This window comes from Orycteropus afer, unplaced genomic scaffold, assembly GCF_000298275.1.
Source record: "Orycteropus afer afer isolate SDZICR_OR568_19922 unplaced genomic scaffold, OryAfe1.0 scaffold00117, whole genome shotgun sequence".
Lineage (NCBI taxonomy): Eukaryota > Metazoa > Chordata > Mammalia > Tubulidentata > Orycteropodidae > Orycteropus > Orycteropus afer.
The window spans coordinates 2381276-2400169 of record NW_006921704.1 but is presented as its reverse complement, the minus strand read 5'-3'; the positions used below and the strand labels follow the sequence as shown (position 1 = coordinate 2400169).

The window sequence follows — 18894 nt, the reverse complement described above, 5'->3', positions numbered from 1 at the left end:
GCTGCCTTAGGGATGTGATCGGCTTCCTGTATATAAGGAGATGGGGAATGGTCTCTAGCTTATGGCATGCTTGAACCCTGCGTGTAGCCGTGTCATTGTTCAGCAGCCTGCTATGCTCTGCTGACCTTGGGACTTTCAGTGGACTTGAATTAATGGCCTGCTGTGTTGTTTGGTAACATTGGGACTGTGCCTTTTTACTTGTCAACCTTGGTCTTGTCAGCCTCAGCAGCCAGCAGCTGTTTGAGTGAAGAAAAACCTCTAGCTTTGGCGGGCCAGAAGCAGAGGAGGCAGAGCTAAAGCCTAAGGTTGAAGGGCTTTCACTCAGTCCCTAGAGCCTGGCACTTTTAACTCAGACTTAAAGCCTCCAGACTGTAAGAGAATGATCTCCTGTTTGTTCAAGCCATACCATTTGTGGTATATTCCTATCAGAGTGGCATTAGGTAATCAGAACAGATACCAAAAAAAAAATAAAATACTTAGGAATAAATCTTACTAGGGACACAAAAGACATATACAAAAAAAACTACAATCCAGACCATCAGAGATCCACATAAATGGAAGAACATACTATGCTTGTGAATAGAAAGATTGAACATTGTGAAAATGTCAATACTACCCAAAGCCATCTATACATTCAATGCAGTCCCATTCCAGTCCCCATCATCATTCTTTAAGGATCTGAAAAAAACAATCACTAATTATCTGTGGAAAGGAAAGAGACCTCAAATAAGGAAAGTACTATTGAAGAAGAAGAACAAGTTAGGAGGTATCACACTCTGGGATCTCAAAACCTACTATACAGCCACAGTAGTCAAAACAGCCTGGTATTCGTATAACGACAGACACATAGATCAATGGAACAGAATTGAGAACCCAAAACTAGATCCATTGACCTATGGTCAGCTGATTTTTAAAAAAAGATCTGGAATCCATTACATGGGGAAGAGATGGTCTGTTTAACAAATTGTGCTGACAAAACCGGATATCCATTTGCAGAAAAATGAAAGAAGATCTGTACCTCACACCATACACAAAAACTAATTCCAGATGGATCAAAGACTTAAATGTGAAATCTAAAAGTATAAAGTTCTGAAGGAAAAACTAGGGGCATATTTAAGGGCTCAAATTTATTGGAGCTCTGTTTACGTAGTGCCTAAGGCATTTGACTGCTAACCAGAAGGCTGATGGTTCAAACCCACTAGCTATTCTTCGGAAGGAAGATTGGGCAATCTACTTCCTTAGAGGTGCTGCCTCAGAAACCCAAGGAGGGTTACTGTGAGTTAGGATTGGCTTGATGGCAGTGTTTGCTTGTTTGAATTTATGGCATAAATAAACTGTCAAGCATAACTTAAAATGCACAAACAGCAGAAGATAAACTAGATGAATGGGACCTTAAATTTTTATGTGCTTCAGAAGACTTCTCCAACAGAATAAAAAGAAAACCTACAGATTGGGGAAAAATATTTGGCAACAACATATCTGACAAAGGACTTATCTCTAAAATTGGGTAGAAAACTACAAAAAGGTAAACAATCCAATTAAAAATGGGCAGAAGACATGAATAGACATTTCACCAAAGAGGACAGTCAGGCGGCCAAGAAACGTGAAGAAATGTTCATGATCATTAGCCACTGTTGTTGTTGTTTTTGTTGTTGTTTGCCATCGAGTCGGCCCCGACTCATAGCGACCCCTCCTTGGGTTTCCGAGGCAGTATCACTACGGAAGTAGGAATGCCCAACCTTCCTTCCGAGGAGTGGCTGGTGGGTTTGAACCGCCAGCCTTCTGGTTAGCAGTCAAGTGTCTTAGCCACTATGCTACCAGAGCTCCTCATTAGCCACTAGAGAGAAGCAATTCAAAACAGGAATGAGATGCCATCTGGCCCCAGCACTAATAGCAAACTTCAACAAGACAGAAAATCGCAAACGCTGGCAAGGATGTGGAGAGATTGGGACTCTCATACACTGCTGGTGGGACTGTAAAATGATCTAACCACTGTAGAAAGCAGTATGGCGATTGCTTAAAAAGTTGGATTTAGAAATACCATTTGACCCAGCAATCCCATTTCTAGGTATATATCCTAAAGAAGTGAGAGCCAGGACAAGAACAGATATATGTACACCCACGTTCATCATAGCACTATTTACAATAGCCAAAAGATGGAAACAACCTGGTTGCCCATCAACAGAAGAATGGATAACCAAACTATGGTACATACACACAATGGAATGCTATGCAATACTAGAGAATAATGTAGAATCTGCAAAATGCCACATAATGGGGATGAACTTGGAAGACATGCTGAGTGAATTAAGTCAATCACAGAAGAACAAATACTGTATTAATTCATTATTGTAAAAAGTCAAGGAAAGGTTTATATATGGAAGGAAACTTTCTTTGTTGGTTATGAGGGGTAGAAGGGGAGGGGAGGAAACACTGCAAAAAAAGAAAAAAAAGATTATCAACATATAACCAATTGTTTTATCATTCTGTCTTCTCAGATTATTATTCTGAAGCCAATCCCATTCATCATATTATATCATTTTTAAATACTTCAACATGTGGCAGGCCCTTGAATTTAATGCTAGAAAACAGACTGTCTTACTTATATTAGTGGCCATTTCTTTCACTCTCGCAGTTCTCAGAGCAAGCCAGATAAAGTCAGTTGGTTTTTTCTCCGGTGTCTCAGACCTAGCCTGAAAAGTCCCAGAGAACTCAATCAGCACGCAGTGTGCGGCAGTGGGCTGGCCTAGGTTTGGCCTCCTTGCCAACTTTCTACATCCGAAAGAGGAGTGGTCCTGTGGGAGATACAGAGATGAACAGGGTAGTCACCTTGCATCACTAACTAGTGATGAGAACCTGTGGTCTGCAGTTTCCTGCCTAATAAGATACAGCTATCCCTGCGTTCTGTTGTGCATATGGTGGCTATGAGTCAGAACAACTCGACAGCACCTAACAACAACATTTCTTTTATGAGGAGCCCTGATGGCACAGTGGTTAAGCACTTGGCTGCTAATCAAAAGGTTAGAGATTTGAACCCAGCAGTGTTCCACAGAAGAAAGATGTGGCAGTCTCCTTTTGTAAAGATTAGAGCCTTGGAAACCCCATGGGGCAGTTCTGCACTGTCTGATAGGGCCATTATGGGTCAGAATTGGCTCAGTGGGAATAGGAATCCTTACTAGGGAAATGTTCTTACCCTCCCTCCAAGTGAGACGATGCACAGTTCCAACTCATAATATAGCCCATCAGTGGCTATGTTAATTACTGTTCATTTTCCGTCACTGACCCACTCAGTATTCAGTTATGTAAAGACTGACATGTAAAGTTAACTTCGAATAACTTCTCTATAAAATTGAAATGGGAATGAGAGAGAAGAAAATGGTTAGTATATTACAGATAGACGTGTATATTCAACAGGCAAAATATGCACAATTGTTGCAGTCATGGTAGTGAACCTTACAATATTCATGAAAATAAAATTCTAGTTTAACAAAGTAATTCTAATGTTGCTCAATATTTTCTCTACTACGATGTTATGAAATTGCCCTTTCATTTTGTAGATCAGTTATATTCTTTTGATTAGTTAGGTCTGTGTGGATATATTTCTGAGCGGATTACCCACTGCTGTTGAGTTGATCCTGACTCAGTGACTATGAGCTTACTACATTCTGTAAAATGAAATGCTCTTTGTGTGTACTTTCTCTAGGTTATTTTTCAGCTTCTTTGACTTTTCTCATCTGAGTAGATGACAGAGCCAGATAACTTTATATTTTTAGAATTAAGTTTTGATTTGTGCAAAGTTAACTACTTTTTTGTTTGTTTTTAGGTGCTGAATGTGGAGTAAATGCAGATGTTGAGAAACATCTTGAATTGGGCAAGAAGTTACTTGCAGCTGGACAGCTAGCTGATGCTTTATCTCAGTTTCATGCTGCAGTAGGTTTGTATCTTGGCACCACAATATTCAGGATAGTTTTAGTGAATCCTAATTTATAGCTCTTTTTTGGGTAACATTTTAAATAAACATTATTTAATTAATATCTAAATTTTAAATAAAACATTTCTAGGATTCTGGGTGAAAGTGTCTAATAAAATAAATATATAATACTTTAATGCATATGTATTTAATATGATAGAATTTTCTAGGTAACTAAGATTTATTACTAAATACCAGGAATAATTCAAGATAATTTTGACTGAATACTTTCCTCAATATGTTATATAATTTTTTATTTTTGTAACAGATTTCATTGAATACAGTTTAATTTTCTTGATAGCTTGGGATCATCAATACAATAATTGCTTCTTTGATGCCCTGGAGAAATCCTGCAGTTTAGTTCTTCTTCAGTGTTGGTCTAACTTCCACTGTCCCCTACGATGTTATTTCCTATTGCTCATTTGTATCTCTGTGGCATAATCTTTCTCAATTATCATGATCGCTTTTAATTTATTGTGACTGTGAGAAATGAGGTGACCAGAATAAAGAATTCTAAGTGAAGGCTTAAAAGCTTTCCCTGTGAATCAATGCGTAAACTCATTCTAGGGCTTTTTGATAATCATTTTCTTCAGAGTCCTTTTTTATTTGTTTGAAATAGTTAAGGATCACAAGTAAACACTCTGCAAGGTAATGAGGTCGTGTATTTTTAAAGAGATACAGTTGTGCTCACCAGAAGAATTACCATCCTATTGTAATTTATAATATAAACAAAAGGTAGTTAGAGTTTGATCTGGTAATCTCTTTCCTTATGCTTTTTTGTAAACTCAGATTTTTATTATAATAAAAAATATTTTATTGTATATTTTATATTATATTATACAAATATTTATATTTTATTATATATTATTTTATTATGATAAAATATATGATTATTAGCTCTCTGTAGTAATAGGAAACCTAGATTTTATTCTTGGCTTTGTTACTTGATAATGGTATGACATTGGTCAAGTTATGTTAAAAGAAAGTCATTTAAAGAGATTACCAATACATACCCAGCAGTTTCACTGTGCACCCAAAGGAATTTTCGTGAAGATTAGGTGAGAAAAATAGATAGAAAGGTTTGTTTAAAAATAGAATATAATCACACATGTATGGGTTATAAAAATCTAATTTTTGTGTTTCTGAAAATTAAGACTATTCTAAAAACAGATTTGATATGTTGACACAGCTTTCTTAACTATGTGGAGCTTCTGTTAGAAAGTTATTTTGCTGATTCAATGATTAACTCTCTTTGGACAAGTAGTAGTTAGTTGGCTCAATTTACAGTAGTTACTTTTCATTAATGGCCATTTAATTAGGACCACTTCATTACTAAGTCCATACTCTTTTCCATGTTTCAGACTATCTTTAATACTGTAGCGTGGTAATTTTAAAAATTTAAAATTTAGACTTTATTTTATCTTAGAAAATGTCTAAATACTGATTTTTCCCTACTATTCACAAGAATATTTATAGAAATTTGTACCTTCCACTATTTTATACTTGATTTGTTTTTCTTACTCTCACGTTTAGCAGAAACATTAAGGGCTACAACATATTGTTAAAATAGGTTAAGTCAACCACCTGTTTTTCTTCTGCATCACCACTGCAATATAAGAATAAGATGGCCATTCTTCAAAATATCCAGTAAAATATTACTGTCTTCAAAGAAAAACTTATAAATCAGTAAAACCGAAACATTTATTTGTGAAATTCAATAAAGGAAAAATGTGAAACACTGCTAGTGCATTCAGAATTTGAATAGCAATGACATTTCCTTCATCACATTTTGGCAAGTAGCATTGATTCTCCAGTGGGGTATACATCATAATTGCTGAGGAAGACCTGTGTTGTTTGAGAACATTTATCATTTTGATTTATATAAAACATTGTTCATAAAAACTATGGAAAATAAAGTTTAAATTGTATACACTGGGGATATATATTTGATACTAATGGGGTAGTATGGTGTCATAGCCTGTTGAATCTCTTATAAGGTGTAAATTTATTAGAAAGAACACATACCCTCTATTTCAATCGTCTCATTTTGGGGAGGTTGAATCTTTAGCGTGACCACGTTAACTGCTCCTTGTAACCCAGTGAGTTAGTGAGAGCCTGTTACTAATAGTGAGTGACTCACTAATAGTGAGGTAGTCTAGGCCCCTGATTTTCAAATTAATCAGTCATTCACTTATTGCTGTAAGTGGTACAACCATGCTGACATTAATGCTGATCCTTTGTGGTGGAATATCATCTATGTTTTTATACATTGTATTAAGCTATGACTACATTAAAAAGTGTTTCAAACCCACCAGCCACTCCTCGGAAGGAAGGTTGGGCAATCTACTTCCGAAGTGATACTGCCTTGGCAATACCACTTTTGATATTGAGGGGTTGCTATGAGTCGGGTCCAACTTGATGGGACATAACAACAACAACAACAACATTAAAAAGTATTCATTAAAATGTTTATACTTCTCGACTTGTAAGTTTTAGTTATGTAATTTATTTAACTTCTCCTCACAGCCACCCCTCCTTGGGTTTCCGAGGCGGTATCACTATGGAAGTAGATCGCTCACCCTTCCTTCTGAGGAGTGGCTGGTGAATTTGAACTGCCAGCCTTCTGGTTAGCAGCCAAATGTCTTACCCAATACACCACCAGAGCTCCATCCCGTAAAGACTATAGTCTAGGAAATACTATGGGGCCATTTCACTCAGTCAGTTGGGGACACTATGAGTTGGAATTGACTTGAAGACACCTAATAACAACAATCTTGACAATCTTAATGAAAGTAGATCACCAGGGCTTTTCTTCTGTGTTATCCTCCAACCTTTAGGTTAGCAGTTGAGTGTAAATCATTTGCTCCATTTTGGGACCATTGCAAATAGAATTACTAAAAAATATTTGTCTAATTTCAGTAGACAAAAATAACTAATATTAATTGCCTGTTTTCGAACATTAGTGAGATTGAGTGCTCAATTTATTTTCCAATTTTATTTCATACATGAATTTTCGATCATTGGTATTTTGTTGGTGCCTAGTGTTAGTCTTACTTGTTTGAATAAACATTAAGTTTGGTCTTTTTAGGATAAGGCTGTGTTTACTGTAAAGTACATATATATGGCTTCTTCTAAAGTTAGACTTACATATTCACATCTCCAGTTTCTCTAGTATTGTTCTCATTTCTATCTTCTTTTTCTGTCTTTGCAGTTTATACTTTTATTTCTTCACTGCTGTTTCAATTGGCGTTATGAGGGAGCAGAGATGGACACATTCAGTGTATCAATTTAATTGGAAGTCTTTCACTTTTGAAATTCTGTGAATAAGTACATAGTTTATCTTCTCAATCAGTATTTCAGGAGAGTCAACTACAGCAGATTGGCTTGCATAGTATAAAAGTTATGAGTTGCATGTAGTTAACACTCTAGATCAGAGACTGCCAAGATTTTCTGTAAAGGACCAGATAGTATATATTTTAGATGTTATAGCCATACAATACAGTCTATTGTGTATTTTTCTATGTATTCTTTAACCATTCTTAGCTTGAAGTCTGGGAGTTTGGCCCAAGGCCCATAGTTTGTCAACTCCTATTCTGAATTTGTTTGCCTAGATAAGACCTTGATAGGCAATTTTACCCCCCTTTTATTTTTTTTTAAAGATTTTTGTTAAAGTTATATGTATAACAAAATGACCCCTTTTTTTTGGCTGAAGCTTAATATCTTAATAGAATTTTGAACTCTTTATTTTTTAAATAAATTATTAAGAGTTAATATTTATTTTTTAAATTTTCAGATGGTGACCCTGATAACTATATTGCATACTATCGGAGAGCTACTGTCTTTTTAGCTATGGGTAAATCAAAAGCAGCACTTCCTGATTTAACTAAAGTGATTGAATTGAAGATGGATTTCACTGCAGTAAGTGTATCTCAACTTCATTTAAAGGTGAACTTAAGGGAATATGTTATTGTTAGTTGCCATCAAGTTGATTCTGACTCATGGTGACCCCATGTGTGCCGAAGGGAAATGCTCCTTAGGGTTTTCAAGGCTGTGACCTTTTGGAAGCAGGTGGCCAGGCTTGCCTTCCAAGGTGCCTCTGGGTGGGTTTGAACTGCCAGCCATTTGGCTAGTAGTTGAGTACTTAACCATTTGTGCCACCCAGGGATCAGTAAGGAAACTTGGAGGAGGTAACTCATTTCTTAAGGCTTAAGTAGAGGATGTAGAAGGCTACTATAATATACTGGACTTTGGAGTCCCTTGAATCAAAGGTCTGTGCTTAAGAGGAAGAGTGGGTACAGTAGGTAATATTTAGAAGCCTGGCAGTGATGTTAACTTTGTGGTTTAAAAAGACATATCTGTGTGGAAGATGGACTGCAGGGCAAGATGTGAGAAATGAGCTAATTAAGTAGCCGTTGACTTAAGAGTCTGTTAGGTGACTGATGACCATTTCAATTAAGACTATAGCAGTAAGAATACAGAAGAGGGGATAGCTTAATTAAGCAGTGGTTTGTCCTGAAAACGTTAGATTAGGCATGGTTCTCTCCTGAAACCAACATATAGGCTGTAGAGGTGGAGAATCTTAGAGCTGACGGGGAGGCCTGATAGTTGACAGATCACTGTAAGTGCTATGATAGAGGTTTGCAGAGGGAGTTTATAGGGATGGAACAGAGGAAGAGCTTGCGGAGGACAAATTGACAAAACCCATTAACCAATTAGATAGTTTCAAAATTGATTTGGTAACTCATCTATTATTTATATACTGCCATATTCCAAAAAAGGAGCTCTGGTGGCATAGTGTCTAAGGCATTGCTAACCAGAAGATTGGCGGTTCAAACCCATCAGTCACTCTGTGGAAGGAAGATGGGGCAATCTACTTCAGTAAAGATTTTCTGCCTTGGAAACCCAGTGGGGATTGCAATAAGTCAGAATTGACTGAATGGCAGTGAATTTGGTTTTTTGGTTATATTCCAAAAAGGATTTAAGGTAACTAATTAGATAAGAGTGAATGCTTTGTTTGAAATATTACTATTATTTTATGACTGAATTTCCCCAGTGTTAAATTTTCTTTGAATCAGTTACTTTACAATACTAAGCATAACCTCTCACAAAGGTTAAAGCATCACATTTTCCTAGTGTTATAGTAGCTATTAGCTAGTTGAGGTGTCTTTCATCTTTTTATATGTATTGATGCATATAAAGGAGGACCAGGGAAATTTTGTGTATTGTGAAAGTAATACATAAGTTTTAGTGGAATAATGATACGGTTTCTGTTTTATGGTTGGCCATAAGAGAGTTGTTAGTCTTCAAAGAGATGAGATACTATGTTTATTAGAAAAAGAAATAGAGATGGAGGAGGAGAAAGAGATATGTTAAAACCTTCTGGTTGGCAGTCAAATGCCTTTGGCACCATGCTATCAGAGGCATTGTTATTCTGATTATAGTACAATAAATATTTGCATTGAGAGATAATGAAATAAAGCACAAACAAAAACACTTATGGAACTTTGATTATAAAGTCCCAAATTACCTAACTTTTATTGTTGTGGCAAAAAGTTTTTGTGATGGTAAAAAGTATTTTTTTGAGATATAATTCATATACCATAAAATTTATCTTTTAAAGCATATAATTCAGTGGTGGCAAGTGTATCTACAGGTTGTGTCATCATTACCACTTTCTAATTCCAGAACATTTTCATCACCCCTGAAAGCTTTGTACCCATGGGCAGTCCTCCCCCACAGTTTTTTTAACCACAAATCTGCTTTCTGCCTCTCGATTTGCTTATTCTGGACATTTCATGGCACCCCTGGGTGGCACAAACAGTTGACATGCTTGTATGCTAATTAAAAGGTTGGCAGTTTGAGTTCTTCTATTTCTGCAAATGCAGTGATTGAAAAGCCTGCACATACATACAGACATACACATGAGGTTGTCATGAGTTGGGCTCAACTTGACAGGAATTTTTTTTCTTTTTTTGACATGTCATATAAGTGGAATCATACAGCCTTTTGGGTCTCACTTTTTTCACTTATCATAATGTTTTTGAGGTTCATCCATGTTATAGCATATATCAGTACTTTCTTTTTAGGGCTGAATAATATTTCATTGTATAGAAATACCATTTTGTTTATTGAGTCTTCAGCTGATGGACATTTAAGTTATGTCAAATTGGCTATTGTGAACATTTATGCACAGCTTTTACATGGGCAATCTGTTTTCATTTTTCTTGGATACAACAAAAAGTATTTTAGAGAAAGTATGCTTTAACAAACATTAAACACATTCGTTGTTTGAGGAATTTTTCTTAGAGTGCCAAGTCAAAGAAATGGTCTTGGGAAAGTAAATATTTTATTAATAATACTATTAAGTTATTTAGATTTATTCTTTGTGTGTAATGAAAATATAGAAATGCTAGTACTCAAGATTACCCTCCCCTTTTCTCTTCTAGGCAAGATTACAGAGAGGTCACTTACTACTCAAACAAGGAAAACTTGATGAAGCAGAAGATGATTTTGAAAAAGTGGTAAGTTGAATTTGTAACTTGACTCTAGGAAGATGCCATTTTGCATGAATATATTGAACCTATATTTTTTATTAAGACATGTAATACAGTAATTTTATAATTAAAAGGAAAAATACTAGTTTGATTCATTTGTATACGAATCACAGTTCCTGAATTAATACTAAGAATCACATTAATAGGTGAAAGATAAAGTGTACTGAATAAGGTATATAACCCTCAATTATACAGCTCCCATCTTCCTGCTTTATCTCTATAAGAGTCTAGATGTGTTGGTTGAGCTATTCTCAAAGTCCCCCTAAATGACTTGAGAATCCTTTGATTTGAAAGGAATAATGAAGCAGATTACTAAAAGGGAATTTTGCAGTTATCCATTATAGCTGCTTTGCAAAATGTAAAGTGCCTTGGCTTTTTTGGGGGGAATGTTACAGATTGGGAGTAATTGAAGGGAGTATGTACTGAAAAACCATTCCAGGAGAGGTAGCTAGCCAATCTTTCTATGTCCTCATTTGACTTTTTTAATCTACATGGATTTATTTCTGGAATGGTCTAGAAAGGATATAACACATCGTTCATTATTATTATTATTTAATAGTTTATCACAATGCTTAGTTATTGTCGTCGTTGTTGTTGTTGTTGTATGTGCCGTTGAGTCGGACCCGACTGATAGTGACCCCTCCATGGGTTTCCTAGGCAGTATCACTACGGAAGTAGATTGCCCCATCTTCCTTCCAAGTAGTGGCTGGTGGGTTTGAGTGGCCAGCCTTCTGGTTAGCAATCAAGTTCCTTTTAGGCACTGCGCTACCAGAGCTCTCTTAGTTATTAGGAAAGTAAAACTAAAACTGCTGACATTTTTATAACCCTTGTCACACTGCTTAAGGAGCTCTGGTGACATAACAGACATTTGGCTGTTAATCAGCAAGTCAGCAGTTCAAACCCAGTAGCTGCTCTGTGGGTGGAAGATGAGACAATCTACTTCCATAAAGATTTACAGCCTTGGAAACCCAATGTGGATGGCTATGCGTTGGAATTGACTCGATAGCAGTGGTTTTTTTGGTTTGTCATAATGCTCAGTCATCTGCAGATGAACCTAAGATAAACATGATATTTTATTGTAATAAATCAGAGACTGTCTCATGGTCTTAATAAAATTTGGCTAATCTTCCTTACTGCTTGGGAAGCTGTTTGAGAGCAGGGTGAAGAAGAATAGATGACGGTGAGACCACAGTACTGGAGTAACCTTTCCCTAGCCCAGTGCTTTGTGTATCGGAAGTGTTGTGTAAACATTTGTTGAGTGGATGAATGAACTATAAAAGACAATCTTTTTTCTGCTCATTAATAAATACTTAAACCTATTACTTAGATTTTTTTTTCTAGTCACAACTTTAGAGTAGCCTTTTAGAAATCACACAATAATTTAGAATATTATTTTAGCATAAACCGATCCTTGTTGGGCATTGGAAAAGAGTTCTGGGAACTTTGTGTATGTTGTGGGAGAATGTCTTTTTTCTTATTATTAATTTAAAATTATTACTTATTTAAGATATTTCAAAAAGTGTTGAAAACAAGATAACAGACATGTGTGCCCACTCCTCAGATTTAATAATTTTGTCATTTTTGCCAAAGCAAAAAATTTAATAGTTTTATAGAACTTAAATGTACTGAAAATAACATAGAACAGAATTTTGCCTTTTTTACTGTTTTAAGTGTACAATTCAGTAGCATTAAGTATATTCATTCTGTTGTGCAGCCATCATCAGTATTTCACAAGGTTTTCATCACTCCCAAAAGAAACTCTTACGTACTCCTTAACCAAAAACATCCTATTTATCTCTTCCCCTTGTCCCTGGTAACCACTAATAAACTTTAGTCTGGATGCATTTGCCAATTCTAGATATTTTATGTAAGTTGATCATACAGCATTTGCCTTTTTGTATCTGACTTATTTCACTTGGCATAATGTGTTCAGTGTTCATGCATATCACAGTATGTATCAGAACTTCGTTTCTGTTTATGGCTGAATAATACTCCATTGTATATACATACAATATTTTGTTTATCTATTCATATGTTTGCAATTTATTGTTTTACTAATGTGGCCTAAATGGAAGAGAGGGAGGTTTTTATTTTATAATAAATATGGGCCACATAGAATTTTGACTTTGATGGGCCATAGCAACTAAATGAATCTGGATTATTGTCCAGTAGCCTTGGCCTTCAGAAAATGACAGCTTCTGGAGTGGTGGATGGCTTTAGTACAGTCAAGTGAGCTATGGAGGCCTTAGTATCTCTGCCTGGTTGTGTCTGACTTTGTAGGCTGCTGATACTTTCTCTCTCTCTCTTTTTTTTTAAATTTTTTAAATTTTATGTGGTATGTGTGTGTGTGTGTGTGTGTGTGTATACATGTTTGTTATTTCAACCATTTTTATATGTATAATTCAGTGACATTAATTATGCTCACCATGTTGTACAATCATTACCCTGTTTCTAAATTTTTTCATCACTTTGATACTCATTGCTTCTTAGGTAATAATTTCCCCTTCTATTTCTTACTCACCCTTGGTTATCACTAATAAACTTTGGTCTCTATGTGTTTGCCTACTGTAGATATTTCATATTATACACAGATAAGTGGGATCATACAATATTTGTCCTTTTGTGAATAAATTATTCCACTTAGCATAATGTTTTCAGAGTTTATCCACATCCACATGTATCAGAATTCCATTTCTCTTCATGGCTGAATATAGACCATGGTGTCTATAGACTACATTTTATTTATCTATTCATCTGTCGATAGATACTTGGGTTGTTGTCTACTTTGTGTCTATTATGAATAATGCTGCTACGAACATTGATGTGTAAGTGTCTGTTTTGGTCCCTACTTTGAATTTTTTTTTTGGTGTATACCTAAGAATGGAATTGGTGGTTATATGATAATTCTGTGTTTAACTTTGGGGAACTACCAAACAGAAGTTGCAGCATTCTGTAGTCCCTCCAACAATGGATGAGGGTTTGAATTTCTCCATATACTTGCCAACACCTGTTTTCCTGATACTAGCCATCCTAGTGGGTGTGAAATGGTATCATTGTGGTTTTAATTTTAATTTCCTTGATGACTAATGAGCACATCTTTTCATGTGCTCATTGGCCGTTCTGTATATCTTCTTGGAAGAAGTGTCTATTCATGTCTTTCACATTTTTAAATTGGATTGCTTATCTTTTGTCTTTTGTGGTTGAATTAAACCAGTTCTTTATATATTCTGCATATTAAACACTTATCAGATGTATGATTCATAAATATCTTCTCCCATTCTGTAGTTTATCTTCTCACTTATTTGATGAAATTCTTTGATCACTGAAGCTGAAAATTCTGACGAAGTCCAATTTATTTATTTTGTCTTTTATTGCTCATACGTTTGGTGTCATGACTGTGAATATCATTTTATGTGGTCGGTATTAAAACATCTCAGACACAAGAATGGCAACTTAGTCTTTCCACTTTTGATTGTCCTTTGACAGCCATATTTCTTATAATTTGCTCTTAAAACTGAGCTTGCTTTTGTTATAGGATTCTTCCATGAGAATGTTCATCTGTTTTTTTTTTTAAGTTGAAATTTTATTGCAGCCTTGTACATTGACATGCAATGTGAGAAATAATACACACAGATTCTTTGTACCTTCACTCAGTTTCTCCTCATGATAGCATCTTACAAAACTATGCATAATACTACAAGGATATTGACATTGATACAGTCCAGCTGTCTGTTCACGTCTCTTCAGTCTTAATTACATTAATTTTTATGTGTGTGTATTGGGAGCTTAGGAGCTCTGGTAGTATACTGCCTAAGGCACTTGGCTGCTAACCAGAAGGCTGACAGTTCAAACCCACCAGCCGCTCCTCAGAAGGAAGGTTGGGCAATCTACTTCCGTAGTGATACCGCCTCGGAAACCCAAGGAGGGCTCACTATGAGTCGGGTCCGACTTGATGGCATATAACAACAACATACACTTTACCCCAGGTGTTTAGAAGTTACTGAACACTTCTATCACATAAGGATCCCACCTGTTGCCCTGTTTTAGCTACAACCATTTCCCTCCCACCCTGCTCTTGCCTGAATCAAAACTTCTGGCAATCACTAATTTGATATTTATTTCTAAAATTTTGACATTCAGAAATGTTATATTCATGGGCACATACGTTATGTATGTAACCTATTGAGATTTGCTTTTAAAAGGGTAGTTTGCTGGAGATTCCACCAGGTTGTATGTGTATCACTTGTTTGTTCCTTTTAATTGTTAACTGTTCCATGGTATTATGTACCACATTTTATTTATCCATTTATCAGTTGATGGACTTTTAGGTTGGTTTCACCTTTTGGCTGTAATAATGTAATAAGCATAATAATGATTAATGCTCCTCTAAACATTCTTGTACAGGTTTTTGGGTGAACATAAATTTCATTTCTGTGGGACAAATGTTCAGGAAGGTAGTTGCTGGATTGTATGATAATTGTATGTTTAGTTTTTTAAGAAACCTCCAAATTGCTTTTGAGATTGCCTGTACCATTTTACGTTTCTCTGCATCCTTGATATTGTCTTTTATTAATTTTTATTTTATTTTAACCATTTTGATAGAATTAATGGATAATGATATTGAACAACTTTTCATGTGGTTATTTGCCATCTGTGGTGTAATGTCCCTTCATGTCTTTTGCCCATGTTCTAACTGGATTGTTTATATTACTGAGTTTTAAAAATAAATTTTGGATATTGATCCTTGGTCAGATAGGTGGTTTGCAAATATTTTCTCCCAGCCTGTAGCTTGTGTTTTAATCCTCTTCACAGAGTCTTTTGCAGAGCAAAAGCTTTTAATTTAGATGAAATACAGTTTATCTTGATTTTCTTTTCTCTTTTAGGGTCTTCTGTGTGTTTTATAGTTTTACGTTTAAGCCCATTTTGAGTCATATTTTTTATATAATGTGTGAGCTTTTGGTTGAGGTCCTTTTTTTTTTTTTTTTTGCCTTTGGGTGTCCCATTGTTCTAGCACCATAATTGCTTTTGCACCTTTGTAAAAAAACCACTTGGCTGTACTTGTGGTTATATTTCTGGGTTCTTTATTTTGTTTCATTGAGCTATGTATCTGTCCTTCTGTGATTACTATACTCTCTTGATTTCCTGCAGCTATGCAGCTATATAGGAAGCCTTAACATTGGATAGAGTGATTCTCCCCACTTTATTATTTTTTTTTTAAACAATTGTTGTGGCTGTTCTAGGGCCTGCCTTTTCATATAAATTTTAAAATAAGCTTGTCTATGTGTACAGTAAATTTTGCTGGTCCCTTGATGGGGAATTGCAGTAAACCTATAGATCAATTTGGGTGAGAATTTACATCTTTATTATGTTGATTCTTCCAATCCATAAACACAGTATGTATCTCTCTATTTATTTGGATTTTCTTTAATTTTTTTAATCAGTTATTTTGTAATTTTCAACACACATATCCTATACATATTTTACAATCATTTCTTTGGAATGATTGTAAATGATACTGCTTTTTTTTCCTCACCGCCCCCCCCCCAGTGTGTATTTTTAATTTCAGTTTTCCCATTGAATTGGCTTTCATCAGGTAATCTTAATAGGCATGCAAATGAAAGATCAAATTAAATTTAAATACTGTAGAAGCCATTTAAAAAATTTCTGCAAACGATAATTTTGTTCTGTGTATAGAATAGTTATATTTAGATTGACTTAGTTTATAGAAAACTAAAAGTACAGAATTCATGTATTTCAAAAGGATTTTATGTTAAGTTTTATTTGAAGTAAATTTAGTTTGCCCAAATTCATTATTGTGTTATTGAAATTCAGATTATGTTTAGGAAATCTCACATGAATATCCTTTGTCTTTACAAAAAATATAGTGCATTCTAGGAGTTATGGGTGAGAGGATAAGACAGGATCATGAAATAGTAATACTGGGGAAAACTTACCATTTATCTTATATAAAATTAATAAGCGATAAGACCTGTGTATTTGCTTATATATGGATATAATGCCTCTGAAAAAAATGCAGAAGAAATTGATACTATTAATTTTATGTTACAACTATTTTTTTATCCTTACTAGTTAAAGAATTCTTATACTTTAATTTCTGCAGATGTATAAATGCACATGGTATAGAATAAAACTATTTGCTCTTGAGTTGACTCTGCCTGTCATAACTCTGTGTATGTTATAGTAAAACTAGTATTCCATAGGGCTTCAGTGGCTGAATTTTCAAAAGTAGATCAGCAGGCCTTTCATCTGAGGTGCCTCTGGGTGAACTTGAGCCTCCAACCTTTTTTGTATCCTGCAAAATTTTTTTTCATTAGCTCTAGTAGCTTTCTTTGTGTAGTCTTTGGGGTTTTCTTTGTTTAGGATCATGTTATCTCTAGTTTAGGAAGATAATCCTCTACTAGAAGGAGATTAGATTGTTGGGGCATCTCTAGAGGCAGGAAGATCATTTAGAGGCAGTTGCCTCTTCCTATGGTGGGGGACAATCTTAGGATAGTAGAAGTGGAAATAGAGAAAAGTAGGCAGAATGAGAATGTATTCTGAAATTACAGCTAACAGGATGTTGGCTGTAGGTTTAAAGTATTGTGGCCATTCCACATAGACTGGAGCCCCACCCCAAATTTGGTTTGTATGTTGAGACTGATAATGCCACACTTACCAGGGTGGTATGAAAAGGTTATTACTTACATTATGAGACTTTCTGGGGAGTCCAGGGCAGCAATCTTCCCAGGCTGGTCCAGAAATGACTTTAGAGAGCAGAGAAAGGAGACTGGTGTGAAGGCTCCTATTTGTGGACTGGAGCTTTTGTGGTTTGAACCTTCTGCCCATGTTAAAGGAAGGAGCATATGGGCTTTCTTACTGGCTTGCTCAGATGTGGGGCAGAAGGGAAAGAGGGAGTGTGAGGCTTAAAAGCTACCAGCTGTCAAGCATCAAAAAAAGGAGTCACCATCTTTATTACATAAGGGAATGACAAATCTAGGGTGACTTCTGCAATTTGGCTTAAATATCACATTATATCCCACCTGATCGCAGTGGGGATAGTTTGGGGGTAGGAAATGGAATTCTGTTTTGGCCATGTTATTGAGATGCTTTTAGATGTCCCATAAGATTTGTCCAGTAGACAGTTACGTATCTGACAATGGGTATACAGAAAAGAGTGAATGCTTAAGTGTGGTTAACATAGGGTTTGGAAATGACTTTGAGCCACAGTTCCTCCTGTGTAAAATGGAGATAATCTGATCTGTTCTTTAGAGTTTTTAAGTTTATTCTATGATTAGAATAGTGCTTGGAGTGTAGAATGCTCTTAATAAGTGTTTTCTGCTGTTATGACTGATTGCCATCATCACTCGTTGGCTTTGGAGATAGAGACCTTAGTTTGAACTTAACATCATTATATGACTTCTGACAAGTTATATAGTCCCTTCAGTTTCTTTATCTGTAAATTAGAAATAAAATCTATTTCATAGGTAATAATAAATGAAATAGAAAAGTAGGAAGCACCTCTAGTATGTATGGAAACTAACCATTAAGACATACCTATTTTGCTCTTCAGTAGTTTACAATTTAGTTGAAGGAAATAAGAACTAAACGTGAAAATTAACAGTATAGAGCAATTTGTTAGGAGTGATACATGAGCTGTGTAGGGAGCAAGATAAAGTATAGACCAACACATAGCTAGGAGTCCTGAGACCCACCTCTCAACTTATTTATTCTCTTGATGAGCAGTGTGATGCTGCTGAGCAGGTTCATCACCATCTGTGAGACACCTTTTTTTGCCCCCATTTATAAATAAAATGAGAATTGATTAGGTAGGATGATTTCTTAGATTATTTCCAATTTTTTTAAATGCATTTTATTGAAATAAATTTATGTATGGTGAAATACACAGAACTAAAGTGACATGGGTCAATGCATTTTTTTTTTTTTTTTTGCAGTGTTCCTTCCCCTCCCTCCCCTTCCACCCCTGGCAACCAACAAAGAAAGTTTTCCTTCATATAAAAACCTTTCCTTGACCCTCCACAACAAAGAACTAATACTATATTTGTCCTTCTGTGATTGCATTATTTCACTCAGCATAATGCCCTCCAAGTTCATCCATATTATGCGGTGTTTTGCAGACTCTACATTATTCTTTAGTGCTGCATAGAATTCCATTATGTGTATATACCATGGTTTGGTCATCCACTCTTCTGCTATAAATCTTAGAGATAAGTCCCTTGCCAGATATGTAATTATCGGCAAATATGAATTTGTTGCTGTCATTTTTGTTATGTTTTTTTTTTTAATGCATTTTATTGAAATATAATTTATGTACAGTGAAATACACAAAACTAAAGTGACATGGGTCAATGC

General features: G+C 35.4%; 1 protein-coding gene across 1 annotated transcript in view; it reads left to right on the top strand.

Annotated features, from left to right (window-relative positions):
• Positions 1–18894, top strand: part of DNAJC3 (DnaJ heat shock protein family (Hsp40) member C3) — a 143455-nt gene that overhangs the window by 37042 nt on the left and 87519 nt on the right. The window contains exons 2-4 of the mRNA XM_007944011.1: positions 3824–3934; positions 7764–7888; positions 10417–10491. Coding sequence (XP_007942202.1) covers positions 3824–3934; positions 7764–7888; positions 10417–10491 — 311 coding nt within the window. The remainder of the gene's footprint in view (positions 1–3823; positions 3935–7763; positions 7889–10416; positions 10492–18894) is intronic.